At 38.1% G+C, this 18,994-nt stretch overlaps 1 protein-coding gene across 2 annotated transcripts in view; it reads right to left on the reverse strand.

The window, feature by feature from the left end:
- Nucleotides 1-18,994, reverse strand: part of Atp9b (ATPase phospholipid transporting 9B (putative)) — a 204,261-nt gene that overhangs the window by 104,085 nt on the left and 81,182 nt on the right. For both annotated transcript variants that reach the window (XM_005356314.3, XM_005356312.3), the window contains exons 10-11: nucleotides 9,934-10,009; nucleotides 1,111-1,187 (exon numbers count right to left, since the gene is read on the reverse strand). In XM_005356314.3, the coding sequence (XP_005356371.1) occupies nucleotides 1,111-1,187; nucleotides 9,934-10,009 (153 nt within the window). The remainder of the gene's footprint in view (nucleotides 1-1,110; nucleotides 1,188-9,933; nucleotides 10,010-18,994) is intronic.

Here is an 18,994-nt window from a genome sequence, read left to right on the forward strand (position 1 = left end):
ATCTATCTATCTATCTATTATCTTTAGAGTCACACACAAACACTTGGAGACTCATAACTGATCAGTAGTGCTGGGGGAGATTCTCTGGCAGGCCCCACTGACATCAGCATGCACAGGGGTAAATCTGCTGTAGTGGAGATGGGCCATGCACTGGGGCTGATGATGTTTTCCTGTTTTGTTTGTGTTGATTTGGTTTTGAGACAGGGTCTTTATTATAAAACAAACTATGCAGCCCAGAATGGCTTTAAACTTAGGATCTTCCGCCTGCCTAAACTTCCTAAATAGTGGACTTAATGACATAAGGCACTACATTTGGTTTGTTTCCATTTTTTTTGAAGGATTATTTTGAAAATAGTTCTGAACTGAAGAAGAGGATTATATCTATCATACCAGACATGTATACACCTTTTTAAGGGTATATTTCATTTCTACTGCTTAGTAGAAAATTTTCTAGCAAAAAACAACTTTCACTATTACAAACCTACAGAATAAGGCAAGGATAAGTGAGAACTGTTAGTTTTATTTAAATATATATGTTATATATATTTCAAATAAACATAAACTGAACAGTAAGAAGGAGTTTCTCATTCAACTGTACTATCGAACACACTGAGTTCATTGTGAACAATGAATCAGCCACACAGTAAATATTAGAATTCACACTGATTTTAGTCGTGATTTAACTTATATATTGATTGCATAAGTGATAATTTTAGGAGGGTGACCAGGAGTCTTTAGGTTTTCAATATGCTTCTGAAATGAAACAAACCCAGATATAACAACTAATATTATCAAGAGAAATAATATTAAAGATTAACAGAGTATTTTAAAAATAAACCATCAAGATAAAGAACACAAACTACAAAGTAAACTTGAAATGAGAAATCAGGAATTAACTGTCCAATATAAGGCACATCAAACTAGGATGAGGCAGAGGATGTATGATGAGAATGTGCACAAACACAGGGACTCATTGCCACCACCAGCAACTGAGTCTAATTTTCATATTAAATATTAAGCTACATAAATGAGCTGTTCGGGACTACATAGACTTTCTTACTGAAAGGAAAAGCAAGTTGATGAAAGCAGGCACTCCTTAGTCTAGCCTACCTTATTTTTTGGATTGGATGTGTTCATTACACTTCGAGTTTCTTTTCCAGTATAAATGACAACACCTATTACAGTACCTGCAAAAACAGGAAAGTGGTCCTTATAGCAACACTTGAAAGCAGAGATAATACTTTCTAATGAACTGTCGTGATAGAAAATATACGATACCATTTGAGCTTATACACATTTATCCAACAGTCTATTTGATTTGGTTAGTTCAAGAAACTTAACCTTAGCTTTTAAAAAGGACGTAGATGTGAAATGATTTGTTAAACAATACAAATTTGCCTGTATATAACACTAAAAATGTATTAATGGTCATGTTCCCTGACAATGGAAGTGACATGGCTTTTCCTTACTGCCTACAGAAACAGTAAGAAGTTCGAGTTAAAATGGCATCAAAAGGCTATCTTATTAACAGAAAAGCACACTGTTGGACCTCAAAACCACGATGCGCTAGGAGACCCAGCTCCTCTGCTTGAGTATTTTCCTGTGTGTGTCAGACCAGGAGGTGTCTGCTGCTGTTTCAGATGTTCATCATCAGAGGACATCAGAGGACCAGGATGTTTCTCAGTGGAGTCCTGGGCGAGCATGTGCTTAGAAACACAATATCAACTAAGCAAACAAACAAAAACCCACCAGAAATATAATTTTAAAATATTTGATTTCAGACTTAGAAGCTACTCATTTCTTTAAAGGATATCTATAAAAGTTTGGTTTTCTAAGTTAATAGGGAAAGAAGATGTAATATTTTTTAAACTTAAGAAAATGGTAGTCTATGCTAAAATGCTGAGAGCATACATACATAGACTGCAAACCTAAAACCATGGATCTCAACATCACATTTGTACCATTTATGTCCTAATTGTCTTTCAAATTTAAAACTCTTGATATTCAAAAAATAAAAGTAGAAAGACATTTATACATATGCATATATTAATGAAATTAACATCCAAACAAAATAATTCTTAACAATTATATAAAAATTGTTTTGTTTCAGAGGCAAAGGAAAAAAGCTAGTAAGCTCAAGGCCAGTCTGGAATACACAGCAAGAACCTACCTCAAAAGAACAACACTCCCAACACATATAAACCCCAGGAGCAGCATTAACATATGAAACTTAGCAAACTATAAGTTAGGACCCATGAAGTAAATACAAGCTACTATATGGCTCCATCATTTTGGCTCTATCTGAGCACTAACAGCAACACATGGCACATGATATAACTTGAGCTTCTGCTTCAGCAAGCCAGGAAGGGCAGAGCCACATGGTCCACAGCAGCAGTACACAGCACAGAAGCTACAGAGCTTGTAGCCCTGGCTGTGTATCACAGAGAAGCCAAGCTCTAGAAAGGAGCGACTGGCCAACAAGGGGCATGGAGCTCACCCAGAAGCACAAGGGTTGTCTCTGTATCATGATTCACTTACAGTCTACACAAGATTTACTTATAGGATTTAGTGTATAGGATATTAGTTCTATATGAAGTAATACTATCAGAAACTTTCACATATAAAAGTTCATATCAAAGAATTGTTTCAATATTAAAAGAATAAAATTAAATTTTAAATATAAACTGATAAAGATTTTCTTCCTATTTACCAATTTTACTTCTTCAAAATGTAAACTTGCCATTATTGTTGAATAATCACAACTGCAAAACAATGCAACTTAACAGCAGCAGAACAAATAAGTGTCAAAGAAGCCTTCAGAATGATCCATCAAGCTTTACACCTCTGTCCTAAAAACCAAGGCAGATTCTGAACAATGTAGATTCTAGGCTGGTGTAATTTACAGTATTCAAATTAAACAAAGAAATGCAAGACTAACAAGAAACACGGCATATATAACACAATTCCTGATGTTAGAGTTGTGTAATCTGTTAACATTAGCTAAAGGCTCTCATTGTATTTTCTCATTTGATGGTTGCTAAAAATGACTACTCAGTGTAATTAGCTTAAGTGCATTATTGTTCTGAGCCTCATGCTTTTTTAATTACTTGGAATTGCTTGAATTAGTCCAGTGCTATAGAAGACATTCAGCTCTCTTGGACAATGAGTTTGCATCTATAGAATGGTGTACACTAAGACCATTGTACATCCCATAGAAAGAAGAATGGGAAAGGAAGATAAGAGAAGATAAATATTGGTGAGGCTTCCAGAACCTGGGAAATAATATAAAGACAAGCCAGCAGGACCATGGTAACCAACCAGAACCTAACTACCAGTCTTGACAGATATTCACTGATAAGGAAGGTTTACCACCAGGCCCAAGAATGGAAAATGGGAATAGCACAAAGGAAATAATCACTTGTTATTTAGACACCAGGTACATACTGACTGGAGCACACAAGAGGCCAGGCCTTGAGAAGTCAACATTAGGCCAAGGTCAGGGACTCAAAAAAGGACACACAAGATCAGCACCTATGATCAGAAACAAAGGGAGAGAGACACGAGATCTACAACAGGAACAGAATCTAGGAGGATAAAGTTGTAGGAAGAGACACAGGAGATTTATACCTGGGTCAAAAGCACACAAATTGTGGCCTTTAGAAATTATCAAGCTCACACCATGCTCTAGACAGGATTCTAATGCTTACCTCCTCTGTTCACACAAAACACTGCCGTGAATAAGCAGTGTGCAGGAGTCTCCACCTACATACTGGTTCTTGGGCTGCAGCCAATTGCTCCCTACTTCTCATGTCCTTAAGTGTTGGGGAATATTACTTCAACTATGTGAAAATGTTATGTTTAGGTTACTTTAACTATGTAAAGGTGTATTACATTTGTTTATGCTGCATTTATTAAATGATGAAAGATGTGTTGTTTGCTTGCCTAAGGAGCCTGATTAGTCTAATAAAAAGATGAACAGCCAATTGCTAGACAGTAGAGCAACAGGTGAGGCTGTCAGGCAGAGAATAAGTAGGAAGAGGAATCTAGTCTTAAAAGAGAAAAAAGAGAAGAGAATAAGGAAAAAGGAGACAGGGATGTCCAGACCCAGCAGGCCAGCCACACAGTTGGACATACAGAATGAAAGAAAGGTAAAAAGCCCCAAGTCAAAATGTAGATGAGGAGAAACTGGTTAATTTAAGTTATAAGGGCGAGCGTGACAACCATAAATAAACCATAAATAAGGTAGACATTCATAATAATAAGCCTCTGTGTCAGTTTTGGGGAGCTGGTTGGTGGCCCAGAAGAGAGCCTATAATATGTGTCATTTCAATGTTGGTCTCAAATTTCTACGAAGGACCTGAGAAATCTGAAGAAGAAAAAAAAAGGAAATGACTCCTTTAAGAGGCTCTGGAATACAGTGATCACTTGAGTAGCCAGCATGTTAAGTAAAAATAAAAAGATACGTAAAAACACCTGGCACAGTACAGGGTACCCACTTGAAGGCAGCTCTTGGTCAGGCTCAAGGGGCTAAAAGTTCACCTTTCAGGAACGAGGTAGGATGAAGCCAACCCTTAATACAAAGCTGCTTAGCAGTAACGTTTGGGTTATATAGTCAGAAAAGGCTAGAGACATGCAGTAAAGACAGGTCTAGTTGGAAAAAAACCTCTCTTAAAGATGCACATAGACTTAAAAAGGAAAAGAAAATGGGTATAGACAGGACGTTGAAAAAGAGTACATATAAATAATAAAGTTTTTAAAGAGAATGAAGTAATATAAAAAGAATAAGCCACATAAAGATGGGAAATATACACATGGAGTCTGGATCCTATATGGCGCTGTATTGACTTTGAATTTTTTTGAATGCTGATGAGTGAACAACAGTTGCTGAGAGACAGCTGCTGGATTGTAAAAGGAGTGTTGAATTAAACCAGCCTAGATACCTTATGCATGTCTTAACTTTAAAATGGAAGTTAAAATTTACTGGATTAGGGAAGAGGTTATGCTTTTGTTTCCATAGGAAATGAAGGCTGTGGGCTCCTTCAATGTTAACAGAGGTCAGGTTTCATGGAGGAGACCTCCTGAAAATCTTGGCTACAGGCATCCATAAATAAAGTAAGAAAAATTTTGAGACAGTGAGGCACTTCTGCTCCTACCAGCACCAAACTACTTCATATAACAATGATTGGTTTCAAAGATCACCATATAGAGTTTGCTTTCAATGTGGGAAAGAAACTGCCCTTGTCTTGACTGCTGATAGTATGCTGTCCAAACTGGGCAAACAGGACACAAAGGAAAAGAACTGCCAAGCTTTACCAAAAGAAGGCAGAACAGTCCTTCAAAATTCTTCTTTCAAGGAAAAGTCCGTCAAATACTCTAAGTGTATAGACCAAAGTTGGATGTTCTAATATTACAGAGCAATCATCAAGACAGCCATATGATTCTATCATTTCTATGGTTTGGGAGTCACTTGCATAGTACTTCCTGTTTACTTAGGTAATTAATATTATATACTTCTGGGGTCTTTGATAGTATTGAACACTAGATAGTTATAGTTACAGTTTTCCTTACTTATGATAGAAGGCAAATTAAGTCCAAAATTTGGACTCACCAAAAGAGGATAAAAATTGAAGTATTTTCTCTGAATTTGCCAAATACAAATGGACTGAATATTGTAAATGTAATTCTTACTTGATAACTGTTCTTATTATATAGTTTTACTATGTTAAAGTTAAAACTCTTTTATTGAGACAAAAGGGGGAAATGTTGTAGAATATTATTTTAACTATGTAAAGATGCATTCCATTTCTTTATGTTGAAGAATAATTTACTTTTACTATGAAAAGATGTGTTATACTTATTTATGTTGCATTTGTTTAACGATGTAAAAATTTGCTGTTAGCCCAGTCAGGTGAATGGCCAATAGCTGAACAGTAAGGAGATAGGCACGGCTGGAAGGCAGATAGAACAAGTAGAAGGAGGAATCTAGGCTAGACAGAGAAAGAAGAGAAGAAGGGAGAGAGATACAGGGGCCAGCCAGGCAGGTAGCTGTCAGACAGACAGACATGGAGTAGGACAGAAAGTTAAAAAGTTAAAGGCCCTGAGGCAAAATGCAGATGAAGAGAAACAGGATAATTTAAATTAAAAGAGCTAGTGGGACAAGCATAAGGCTGAGTATTCATAATAATAATCCTCCATGTCATGATTTGGGGCTGGTTAGTGGCTCCAAAAGAAAGCATGCTACACTTAAGCATTATTAATCTGTAAATACCATTAACCACAGTATTTCTTGGTTGATATTTGAGTGACTTTCTACAGGATTGTGGCCTTTTCCACTCAAATAATAATTCTTAGCAACCTATGTATGGCTAGAATAGGAATATATCAAACTACACACAGAAAACAACCAGACTTTATTCTGAAAATTTGCTGCCATAACTATGCTACTTAGATAATAAAAATGAATTACCAGGAAAGTAAATTAGAAGTCAAGCAAAAGAAAATACATCTTTATTTTTTTCCTTTTTTTTTTTTTGGTATTAGTAAACTACACCAAATGCCTATAAATGTTTAAAAATATTTATTCTCAGCTTTTGCATTTTTCATAATACTTCAACTACTTTTGGAAGCCCCATCTGCATGTAGGCTACATCATTGTATAAGTAGCATATATAGAGGCAGAGATCCTGGACAATCCAATCTGTGCACATACATTATCATACATTGCTTCAGAAGGCTTGTTTTTAAGTTTAGAGCAACTCCATGTAAGGACCTGACTTGCGTTTCAAAGCAGTGCTTCTCAGCCTATGAGTTTTGACCTTTTCTGGGGGTCGAACAACCCTTCCACAGGGGACACCAAAGACCATCAGAAAACAGGTATTTGCATTACACATCAAAACTGGAGCAAAATTACAGTTATGAAGTAGCAATGAAATAGTTTTTTTGTTGGGGGTCACTACAACATGAGGAACTATATTACACGGTCACAGCATTAGAAAGGCTGACAGCCAGTGATCTAAAGGAATAATGTTCTCTGAGTCAATAGGAACACTGATGCACAGAGCAGCATGAGGTGGTCTCTCTTTGGTCACCTGGCACCTTACTGCTTTATGTAATTTGAGTTGCTAATCCCAAACTTTTAAAACTCTATGACAGAGAAAAAGGCCAGAAATAACTCCATTCTGAGTTACATTGGGGTTAGGGGTGCAATGCAGTGGCACAATGCTTGACTACTATGTGCCAGGCCATGAGATACAGAAAAGACAGCACAGCGTAAAAAAAGTTCCATGAAGTCTCACCAACATGAACAAGGATAACATAACAACAGACATGGTACTGGGAAGGTTCACAAGGCCTAAACCCTAGACAAAGAACTACAGGAAATTAAGGAATGCTGAGAGTGGAAGAAATAAGTCAGCCTCGGGAAAGAGCACAACAATTAGGTATCCAACACCAAATGGTCAGACTGAGAATAGATATAATTACAAATAAATAGATATAATTACAAATTGTATTAATTCTTAGAAATACACACACGTATGTGTATATGTGCAATAACAGCTAAAGAAAGGACATGAATCTGAAAGGGAAGGGGAATATATGCAAGGGTTTAGAGTGGGAAGGGGAAGTGATATAAGTATAATCTAATTTTGAAAAGGTGCCATCCTAAATTCAGTCAAAAGAATTCTAAACTTCTGATCACTTACAGAGAGATAATGCTCAGGTTATTTCCGGTAGTCTTAGATTTGCAACATTCCTAAGGCCCTGTTTTTAAAGATAGGAGGAACTGTTTTAAAGTATAACAGCAGTAGGAAGGTTGAGACCAATGCTCTAGAACACCCTCTAAGATGTTCTAAAGTCAACCCCATCAAACCCAGTACTACAAGGGACAATAAATATGAAAGGGCTGAGAGGTGACAGATATGATGATGCCTATGTTAATGTCTGTTGCAAAAGTATCCAAGAAGCAGCTACTGTACGCCAAGGTCATTCTGAAAATGAAAGTCAAACAGAAAAACTATGTCCAGGAAATCCTACAGGACGTCTCAGAAGCCTTCAGCTCAAGTTGCTTCTGTCTCCGAGAAGAAAGGCCACAAATCAATATTATACTAGGATTTGGTGTCAACAGTCTAATACATATTTAAAACAGAAATAAAGAACAAAATGTGAAATATTTAATCCCTTAATGACTATCAATTTAACACCATAAAAAGTATGATTATTGACAGAAAAATTTAAATTCTGGGCAAAGGTGCTTAGATGTCCCATAATGCAGACGTTCTCTTATAAACAGATGTTGAGCTCAGTGACAACACATGTACTCTAGTCTGGTGTGAATGCTGGACAGCTCTGGCCTGACACACAGGGGCATTCTGTTGTATCCTTCACTCTAAGGAGCTCAAGCAATACTGGCATCACCTCACTGAACAGGGACAGGGCTCATCAGACTGCAGGGGTTGCAAAAGTTGGAGAGGGGATGAGAGCTTCCAAAGATATTCTGAGCCCCTTTCTAAGGTGACTTCAAAGCCCCCGAACCTGTGGTCTTCAGAGCTGAGGAACTGGCATTTCCACTCTGAGATATCTCTGCTTCTCTATCTACAATTTTACAAATATATGTGGGTATCAAAACATCAAACAATTCATAAAAGTAAACTTTCAAGATTCTCAAAATTTGCCTCCATGCTTATTTGTAAAATATGAAATAGTATAATAAAATTTTCATATTTTAGCCCCAAATGTGAATATCTGTAGTTCTCTAGGGCTGTGGTGTAAACAGGACCCATTTAAAGAAAGGATCACAGAACTGCCTTCCTGTCTGATATCCCTCTCTCCCCCTACACACACACCTGGGGCCAGGCTCAGGGACCTCAGCCTTCTTCAGGGCACTGTGTCCTTTCAAGCACTGTCCTTCTCCCACCTGTCTTTTGTCAGAAATACTCCCACAGTTGTCCTGTCATCCACCATACCTGGTCACACCTGATAATCTTAAACACCTTTTCTTCAGAGAAGTCTTTCTTAGACCATGTTTGTAAGACTCTTGGCTCACATACTTTCATAAGACATGGTACTTTTTGTGGTATTTGGTGTAGCTAAAATTAACTGGACCTTTTTCTTCATGCCTTTCCTATCCACCAAAGCTGTTTATTGACAGGTTCCATTACCACATCATTCCAGCACTATGGAAGAAGAAATGACATCTTATTCAAAACTGCTAAGTGCCCTTTAGTGTTCCTAGGCTCCTATCTTCTCTAGTATCCTTTTCCTTGTGCTCCCTGACACTGAGCTTCATGCCTGGTACCTTCCTTAAGGTCAATTAACTACTTCTGAGATTCCCTCCTAAAATCATCATCATTGATGTCAACCTACTTCTGACAAGGTGGTAAAATTTTGCATTTCCAACATATCCACAGAAATTTATTTGCAAAACTGTCAACTTAAGTAACCTCCTCTTTAACCACCAGTAGTTCACAGTCTTCCAATTTCTCCCAAACAACATTCAGACCTTCCCTGCTTCCAAAGCCCTGGCTAGTCCTATCTCTTCTGACCTGAATGGCTTCATCTAACCCTTCACTCTCCTACATTACCCAGTCTCTTCTAGGTTTTGTCAACTGGACAAAAAGTGAGTAAGAACCATCAAAAGTTATTAATAGTCTCCCAGCCCTCATCAAAGCACACTGGTGAGCATCAAGTAACACATGCCCAACATAGAGAAATGGCCCTTGCTCTACAACAATGGATAGACCACACTCATGCTTCTGGCCTTGTTCTGCCATGAGGGAATAGTAACCCAGGCCTCTTCACAGACTCCCAACTCTATCTCCTGGTTCCTCAGCTTCCAGTCCTTAAATCCCACAGGGAAGTTTAGGAAAGCTGTTTTAGAATGCCTGGACAACACTAACATCCTGTCTATGAGATCGATGCAAACTTCCCCCTTACCTGATGCAACAATGGTGCTTGCCCACAATGTGTTTTCTATACTGAGACTTTCATGAATGGGAGGGTCACTGTCTTCCTGTTCAGGGAGAAAAACAAAACAAAACAAAACTGGAAAATTAGCAATGTTCTATTCACATTTTAGGTATCTGCAGTGTGAGAAAAGAAGCATACCCATCTTCTATACCCAACTAACTACAAATATAAGTTTCAAGGGGAATATAAAAACCTGAAATTACAGTTTGATTGATCTATGCATAAACACTTCAGTGCTTACATTTATAATAAATAATTTTAAATTTTCATAGGTGCACTTATGGTATGATTATTTGTAGAGAATAGGATAAAATATTTTTTAAGTGCATGGTACAAGCAATGCTTCCTAATCTGAGATTCACTTTTCCTGGAAAGTTTAAAAATTAATATTAGCACAGACATAACCATGAATAAACAATTTTGTAAGTATGGTAGAATTTCCTCTCCTAATATCTGTCAAAGACAAGGGCTATTCTTTAAAAGATAAATATGCTCATGAACAGCAAAAAATGCTTCTGTGACTATTAGTAATAACACACACAGGAAGAAGAGGTCGCCTTTTGAAGCTCCCTTTCCAAATACAATATGAGATATTTTTCATTAATCAGAACTTAAATACAAGCTGTTTGTTGCTAATATACATGTGAACACCAAACGTGCCCAAACAGCAATACTATGATATGTAGCAGCACTTACAGTCTAGTTTTACATGTACAAGTTTCATGCTGATGTTCAGAGATAAAATATAAAGCTGAGAATGTCACCCTGCTGTGGGTTTCTCCTCTGAATGCTGTGAATACTATTAATGAATAAAAAACTGTTTTGGATTTATAGCAGGGCAGAACTTATCTAGGCGGGGAAAAATAGGCTGAATGCTGGGAGACAGCAGGCAGAGTCAGAGAGAAGCCATGGAGCCGTTGCCAGAGACAGATGCACTGAAACTTTGCTGGTAGGCCACGACCTCGTAGTGATGCACAGATTAATGGAGATGGGTTAAATTAAGATGTAAGAGTTAGCAAATAAAAAGCTGTAGCTAATGGGCCAAGCAGTGGTTTCATTAATATAGTTTCTGTGTGGTTATTTTTGGGCTGAGTCGGGTGGCTGGGAAACAAACAAGCAGCCTTTCCAACAAATTGGTTCGCCAACATGGTAGACTAAATCCATGTAAAAGCTGAAAAAGTAATCCTAGACACAAAAGAACTGCCAATATAGGTGGAACTGTCTTTAAGATATCCTGCTTCATGGAAAAGTCTGCTGGATACCATGGGTCTTTAGGTTGAAGATGGATGCCCCACTGGTACAGAAGAACTTTGGGTGAATGTCCAGGTAGTGAGATATTTCTGTCAATTCTAGAGTTTTGAAAGTTGCTTATAATGAACTTATTGTTTACTTAGGTAATATTATGTCCTTCTGGAGTTTTTGATGGGAGTTAAAGAATTGATAATTATAGTTTTCCTAGTTATGATAAAAGATAAAATAGATATAAATACTGTAACTGCAATTCTTGCTTGATAACTGTTTTAAGTAATTTTACTATGTTAAAGTTAAAACATTCCTTTTTATTTAAACAGAAAAAGAAAGGTGATGTGGGATTCCCCTCTGTATGCTGTATTAATGATTAAATTAATTGATTTATTGATTAAAGAAAATTAATGATTAAAGAAAATGCTTTAGACCTATAGCCAGGCAGAACTTAGCTAGGCGAGAAAAACTAAACTGAATGCTGGGAGGAAGAAGGCATAGCTAGGAGAGAAGCCATGTAGCCCGGCTGGAGATAGATGACAGAACCTTTCTCGGTGAGCCACAGGGTCATGGCGATATACAGATTAATAGAAATGGGAAGAATTAAGATATAAGAAGCTAGAGCTAATGGGCCAAGCAGTGATTTAAATAATATAGTTTCCGTGTGATTATTTTGGATCTGAGCTGCCAATCAGCCAGGAAACGAACAAGCAGCCTTAGTACAACATTACCCTAATGAACAGCTGTGGGAGATTTGCTGTCTATACTGTGATTGTGGGAGACTTGCTGGAAGATCATAGGAGCCCAAAGATCTGAATCTGACAGTGACATGCTGCAGTAAATGGCCCCAATGTCTGCACAGGGCAGAAACAGCTCACATTGTGTCGACTGTTAGAATTTCTCCCTAAAACAGCAACTTTCATAGGATCTTTATTATAACTTGCAATATGCTATCAAGACACATCCAAAATAAAGAAATATGGGAGAAAACAGAGTTTTGACCTATGGCTGTACCTTTTCCATTAATTGATCAGGCCATCTTCAAATGGTACCTTTTTCAACTATCTTGCTAGGAAATGAATATATTTGGTACAAAACTATCTGATTAAAGATAAGGCAGAGAACCCCTAAACTCTTATTTCTACTTCAAAAATATTAGCAATAATGCCAACATCTACAAAGTAAAAGGTTTTGCTTTGTCCTATAGGTGCCTGGTATGCACTTGACAGTAAATCAGTAATTATGAAATCTACTGCCTTCCTGAAAATGCTCAGGCTTGTGTTTTAGAACTGTGTGACTCCTGCATCCCTCTCCAGTACCCAGAGAAGAGAGCACCCTAACCCTAGATGGGCCCTGGGTTTCGGGTTTGGGACTGTGAAAGCTGTCATTTCAGTAAGTGTTTAAAACATAGACATGCCTTAAAACTATGTTATCTTCATGTGTGTGGAGGGGGCATTGATGCTTAAAAAGAACTCTCCCAAAAACACAGAACAAAGCTTAATTCATGTCTATTCTGTTGACACTACTCATAAATGCAGGAATCTAACACATGTAAACGATTGCTCTACCACAGGCCAATGACTGTAGGCCAGCTAACACCTCTTTATGTGGAAAAGCCGAGGGTTATATCAGCATAATATAAATGTTCAGGTATGCAGGGGGGAAACATAGAGTCAAAATTTAAGAATGACAGAGTTATAAGCATGGTTATACTTTAATCAATTTACTTTGATATAATAAAGGCGATAAAATGTTTACTGGGATTCTTCATGGGAACTCCCACATCATCACTCGTCTTTAAAACACACATTAAACATTAAAGTAACCTGCTTCCTATTTCCCAACACTGTCTTCTATAGACAATGCCAAGAATACACTGCTTTTCTTTCTCCAATTCAAAACCGAAATCACTCTTCAAGATAAACCGATAATGATTATCTAAGGAAAATTAGGTTTACTTTATTTAATGGTTTAACAGAACAAAAGAATCAAATTTTAGAAAACACAGGTCATCTCCATGGACCACATTGCTTTTTATTTGACATTATGGCTGAAATGAAATAACAACTTCTGAATCACTTAGAGAGTATGGTTCTGATTAATACTGTTGGAGATAGATCCAGATACTCTTTGCGTTATTTACTAAATACAGCCAATATGATATAGCCTTCAGTTCTATATTGGTCTAAGAGTTTCAGCAATGGGATGCAGATATTTTCTGATCTGCACACTTATCATTTTATGAAATTACGACCTAACTACACATTTCTATTAGACCCTAACAATTAATATCATTGTCACCTAAGGATCATAACCTAAACAACTATAGGGTTAATGTTTGCTCTCCACACATGGAACAGTAACATAAAGTGATCCAATACATTAATAACTGAAAAATAAAGAGGAACTCTCTACCTTCTACAGGCACCATGAGCCCACAACCTTGGCAGCACATAAGGCCATGCCAACCACTAAGCTAAGCTATCCTACAGAATGCCATGAGTAGGTGAAGCATGGTGCCTCAAGAGAAGAAGCAGACACACCAGGGAGGGGTGTGGATAGCCTTCCCTTTAGCATGTCCTTTATTTACCTGGTGAGCACAAATGCACAAATTCCTTTAGAGCACTTTCTAAAGGCACAGTGGTGGACTGAAGTTCAGCCATCAGAAAGCACAGGTAACAAACTACCAAAACTGGAGGTAGGGCCTGGTTTAGACAGCAAAAATATACAGCCAGGAAAGGTTACAACAAGAATCTGTCTCAATAAAACCAAATTAACAACACAACAAAACCTCTTCCTCAGGTTTCCTTAATAAAAAGTGTTAGAGATTATTCATATATGTCTACCATTTGGCTTAGTATTTTCCCTTTATGTCAAACTCTCAGAGACAGACAGGAGTTAAAGCAGGCAACAGTCTTTACAATTATCTAAAGTGGAAATAAATCCTATACAATTTAATTTTAGAAATGTAAATTGTTTTCCCATTTTCTATAACATGTTATCTTTCCATGGTTTCCCTTCATTTCTGTCATGCGAGTGACAGTCTGTAAGTATTAAGTATGTCAAATACATATAAAAAATCATTATAAAGTTCTTTACCAATCTCATGCATAAATAATAAAGATTGGGATGACAAAAAAGGAATTTCAAAACCACTTTCAGTTTGGTTTCTTTTTCCTTAGGATTATGTAGTTTGAAAAAAATGCACTTTGAAGGAATATCAAATATTCTAATTCCAGGCTGGTCCCTCAGCAGTGGCCTGCATAACAGGCAGGGAGCTGTCCAATGTTCTGACAGGAAGAGGCATGAATAAAGGTTGGGTGTGTTGTGGCTTCTACAAAAAAGCAAGGTAGAAAACTCAGAGCAGACATGGGAGTATGTTGGTAATGGTAACAAAAAGTATTAGCCCACTTTGACCCTGTCTTTCCAAGGTAAGGCTTATGTCTTAAATAAAAAGAAAAGTTAGCATCTAGAGAAAAGGCAGAGACCACTTTCAGTGGCCCCAAGATGTAGGAGGGTAACTGTTGAGGAAAGCTGTTAGTTCATTCCCAGCTGCCCAGACCACAAAATAATCACTCAGAAACTATATTATTTGCAATACTGTTTGGCCAATAGCTTAAGCGTATTGCTAGGTAGCTCTTATATCTTAAATTAACCCATTTCTCCGTGAGACTTGTGTCCTACAGGCTAGGTTCTGGGGCATCTGTCTCTGGAGGTGGCTACATGGCTTCTCTCCGACTTTGCCTACTGTCTCTATATATCTCTTTCAGACCTGATGTACACTGTGGAACCAGGCTGTCCCAAGATGTAGGAGGGTGACTTCCAGTACACTATACAGCCAGGTTGTCCCAAGATGTGTGTGTGTGTGGGTGGGTGACTTCCAGTACACAATATAGCCAGATTGTCCCAAGATGTGTGGGTGTGTGTGGGGGGGTGACTTCCAGTACACTATACAGCCAGGTTGTCCCAAGATGTAGGAGGGCGGCAGACACAGACTCATTCACAATGTGCTTGACTGTGTTAGAGTCACCAGGGGCAACAAAATGCACAATGTACGTACCACCAAAGCAACTTCAGAGTGATACACTCCAATTCCTATAGTCTTCAACAAACTGACCCCCAACAGGGGTAGCTTCTTCACCGTACTATACTAAAAAGTATATAGGATTACCACTTTAAAACAGTGCTCAACTAATACTTTTCTATAATTAAATGGAATTTAAATTTCTAATTATAAAGATATTAAATGTCATTTTCTTTCTTTATACTTGAAAAGTACATGCAAAATTATTTTCATACTTTATTAACCTAAAATTCTAGACTGATATATTTAACAGAGAAAAACAAACTGGCTAAAAATGTCAAATGTGGGTACAAAAAGGCCATTTACCTGAAGTGTGCTCCTCAGATATGACCTTAAGAAACACAAGTAAAGGCTCGTCAAGTTCATGCAGAGCCTGAAGGAGCTATGTTGTCTTTCTGCATGTTTGGGGGCTCCCTTGGAATCTACCTCCATAACGAGCATCCACAGCGGGCAGCATGTTCACCTCTGTATAATATAGGATAGTCCCTTTCCAGTCCCTCTGAAATGAAACTCTGGATATGCAGTATTGCCCATAGAGCTCTCTCATCTCCCAAAATATTTCTTTGTTTTAATAAATCACAGACAAGGCTTAGATGTTAACATTTTAGATGGTTCTGGTAGTATTACTCTCTAAAGGAGCAGAAATGTATACACAATGTAAAACTAAGACAAACAGGACTTCTGTTGTGTTATGAGAGATGGGAATGGCCCTCATATAAAAAGCTTCCTCCTCCATCAACCTCACACTGAATAACAACAGAGCAGGTACACACAGACCTCTTCTAGACCTGGGCCTGCACCCATTTTCTTATTCCCCTTCTCACTGGCCTAAGCATATATGTCTGTGTGTGTGTGTGTGTGTGTGTGTGTGTGTGTGTGTGTCTGCATTGTAGTAATAGGAGCGGCGGGGCTGCGTCCCCAGCACCCCGGCCGCCTGCTAGCTTATGCCCAAAATAGCAACACACAAACTGTATTCATTTAAGCACTGGTTGGCCCATTTCTATCTAGCCTCTTCTAGGCTAACTCTCGTACCTGGACTAGCCCATTTCTAATAATCAGCTGTAGCCCATGAGGTGGCTTACCAGGGAGATTCTAGCCTATGTCCACCCTGGGTTGGAGCTTCATCACGTGTGCCTCAGAGAGAGGGGAGCATGGCATCTGAGGCGTCTGCTCCCGAGAGGAGAGCTGTCGAGTCTGAGCTCACTTCCTCTTCCTCCCAGCATTCTGTTCTGTTTACTCCTCCCACCTTTGTTTTAACCTATGAGGGCCAAGCAGTTTCTTTATTGCTTAACCAATGAAATCAACAGATTGATAGACACTCCCACATCACTGCATGTATAAGAGTGTGTGCATGTATGTGTGTGTACCTGTGTGTCTACATGGATAGGTGTGTTTGTGTGTACATGTATATATGTGTGTGTATGTTTGTGAGTATGTGTGTGTACATGTTATATGTGTGTGGGTTTGCAGAGTTTCTCACAAAACCCACCTTTATGCATCCACAGTGCAAAGAACATACATTTTGAAGAACCTATGTGCTTTCTGATTAGTCTTTCTGAAAATTCTGAAAAGCACAACCAAGGAAGAGGTGGCATTCATCAGACCCAGAAACCTGACAAGTTAGGTACTATAAATCACATCAGAGGGGGAAATGCTGCTCAGATCTAACAGATTCTCACAGACTAGGAACATATAAACAATACAAGTATATCTGTGGTTCATGGAGGCAAAAAAGTATGAAACCAGGTGTAAGGCCCTTCAGGCTGCATGTATTATGCCAAGAAGTTTCGAGTGGCAAGGTTATAATGTGTATGATGGGGAGGAATGAGGGAAGCTGAACCTTTGATCAAGAACACACTCCTATGACAATTATACTGTTTCTGCAATTAGCACCAATCATGTATCACAAAACATAGTGACCTAAGCACCTCTTAAAGGTCCCATGTACCAGTATAGCTATGCTGAGGACCGAGTCTCCAGCATAGGAACTCAGGGACACCTTCTTAGAATTTCTATTGCTGCAACAAAATCACAGTACCAAAAGTAACTTGGGGAAGAATTTATGTGGCTTAGTCTGTTTTTTTTTTTTTATTGAGAAAAGGAAAAAAAAAGTATCCGCCTCCTCCCAGCCTCCCATTTCCCTCCCCCTCCTCCCACCCTTCTCCCCCTCCCCCCACTTTAAGACAACCCAGTATCACCTGCACTGCACACAAATGCCTGGGCCCTTCCACCTCAATTATCAATCAAGAAAATGCCCTAGGCCAAACAGATGGGGGCATTTTCTCAATTGCGGTTCCCTTTTCTCAGATGACTTTAGCTTGTGCCAAGTTGAGAATGTGTGTATATATATATAAATATATAAACAGAAACACATGCAATATGGACTACCAAGGAAATTATGTGTTGCCAACATACTGTATCTTCCCTGGTCTAGCTTTTGAATTGTAGCAGGCTATAGAAGTACATGAAAACTACAGAAACTCATACATTTTACCTTTTCTTTTAAGTAAAGGAGCCTTGAAGAGGATACAGAAAATGCTCAACAGAGAGCAATGAAGGAGGACAGTATAAACAAGACATTGTCATTAAATTCAAACAGTATCTGGGAAACAGGAACCCCAGCTTAGAACTATGAATATGCACCATGGCACATAAAGCTGACACTATATTCTGAGGCTATGTAGATGAAGAATCTTTAAGAAATAATTAGAAATAAATAATCTAGAAAGTTCCACAAAGTAACACCTAACTTTCCCATGCTCTGCATATTTTGGTGAGCCCATACAAATGAAATGTGTAAGGACACATGCCACCACCTGCTCCTAATGAACACATCTTCAGTCTCTGCAGCAGTCAGTGGGCATCTCTAGCTTTATTCAACTTTCTGTGAATGTACTCACTCATAAGTGTTTTTTTAAACATAAAGCAAAGAAAGCCAGCCTACAAACCACAATCCCAGAGAACTTAGACAACAGAGGACACTAAGAGAGACTTACATAGATCTAATCTACATGGGAAGTAGAAAGTAGAAAAAGACAAGATCTTCTGAGTAAATTGGGAGCATGGGGACCTTGGGGGAGGGTTGAAGGGGGGAGGGGAGAGACAGGAAGAGGAGCAGAGAAAAATGTAGCTCAATAAATATCAATAAAAAATGTATTTAAAAAATCTGCTGACCTAACCAAGTTTACCTGCACAGCTTTAAACCCATTTATCATGCTGCACGGTTATCCCCACTAACCATCTTATTTTATAAAACTGAAATTCTGTCCCTATTAAATATCATCTGTTACCCCAAAGGCCCCAGTACCTACCATCCACTTTCTAAGAATCTGATTACTCACCTCTTACAAGCATAATCATAGAATATTTGTTCTTTCAGGATAAGTTAGTTTACTTAAAATAATGTCCTTAAGTTTCACCCGTTATGTAACATGCATAAGAATATCGTTCTTTTCTGGATCAATTTCTAAGAGTACTTTCCTAATGGAGGTTAGCCATATAGCCACAATGTAAGCTACATATATTTTCTCATAACTCATATAGCTTTGACATGTTTGTGCTTATTTCTGATATGCAAACTCTTATTTTCACTCACCCACATGTATCAACTTTTCAAAACAATTCTAGAGTTTGGGTCACAGTGAAAAACTCTTGAGACAGTTCATGATCATAAATGTTGTCTTCCAATACTGGAACAATTTT

This window comes from Microtus ochrogaster, chromosome 18, assembly GCF_000317375.1.
Source record: "Microtus ochrogaster isolate Prairie Vole_2 chromosome 18, MicOch1.0, whole genome shotgun sequence".
Lineage (NCBI taxonomy): Eukaryota > Metazoa > Chordata > Mammalia > Rodentia > Cricetidae > Microtus > Microtus ochrogaster.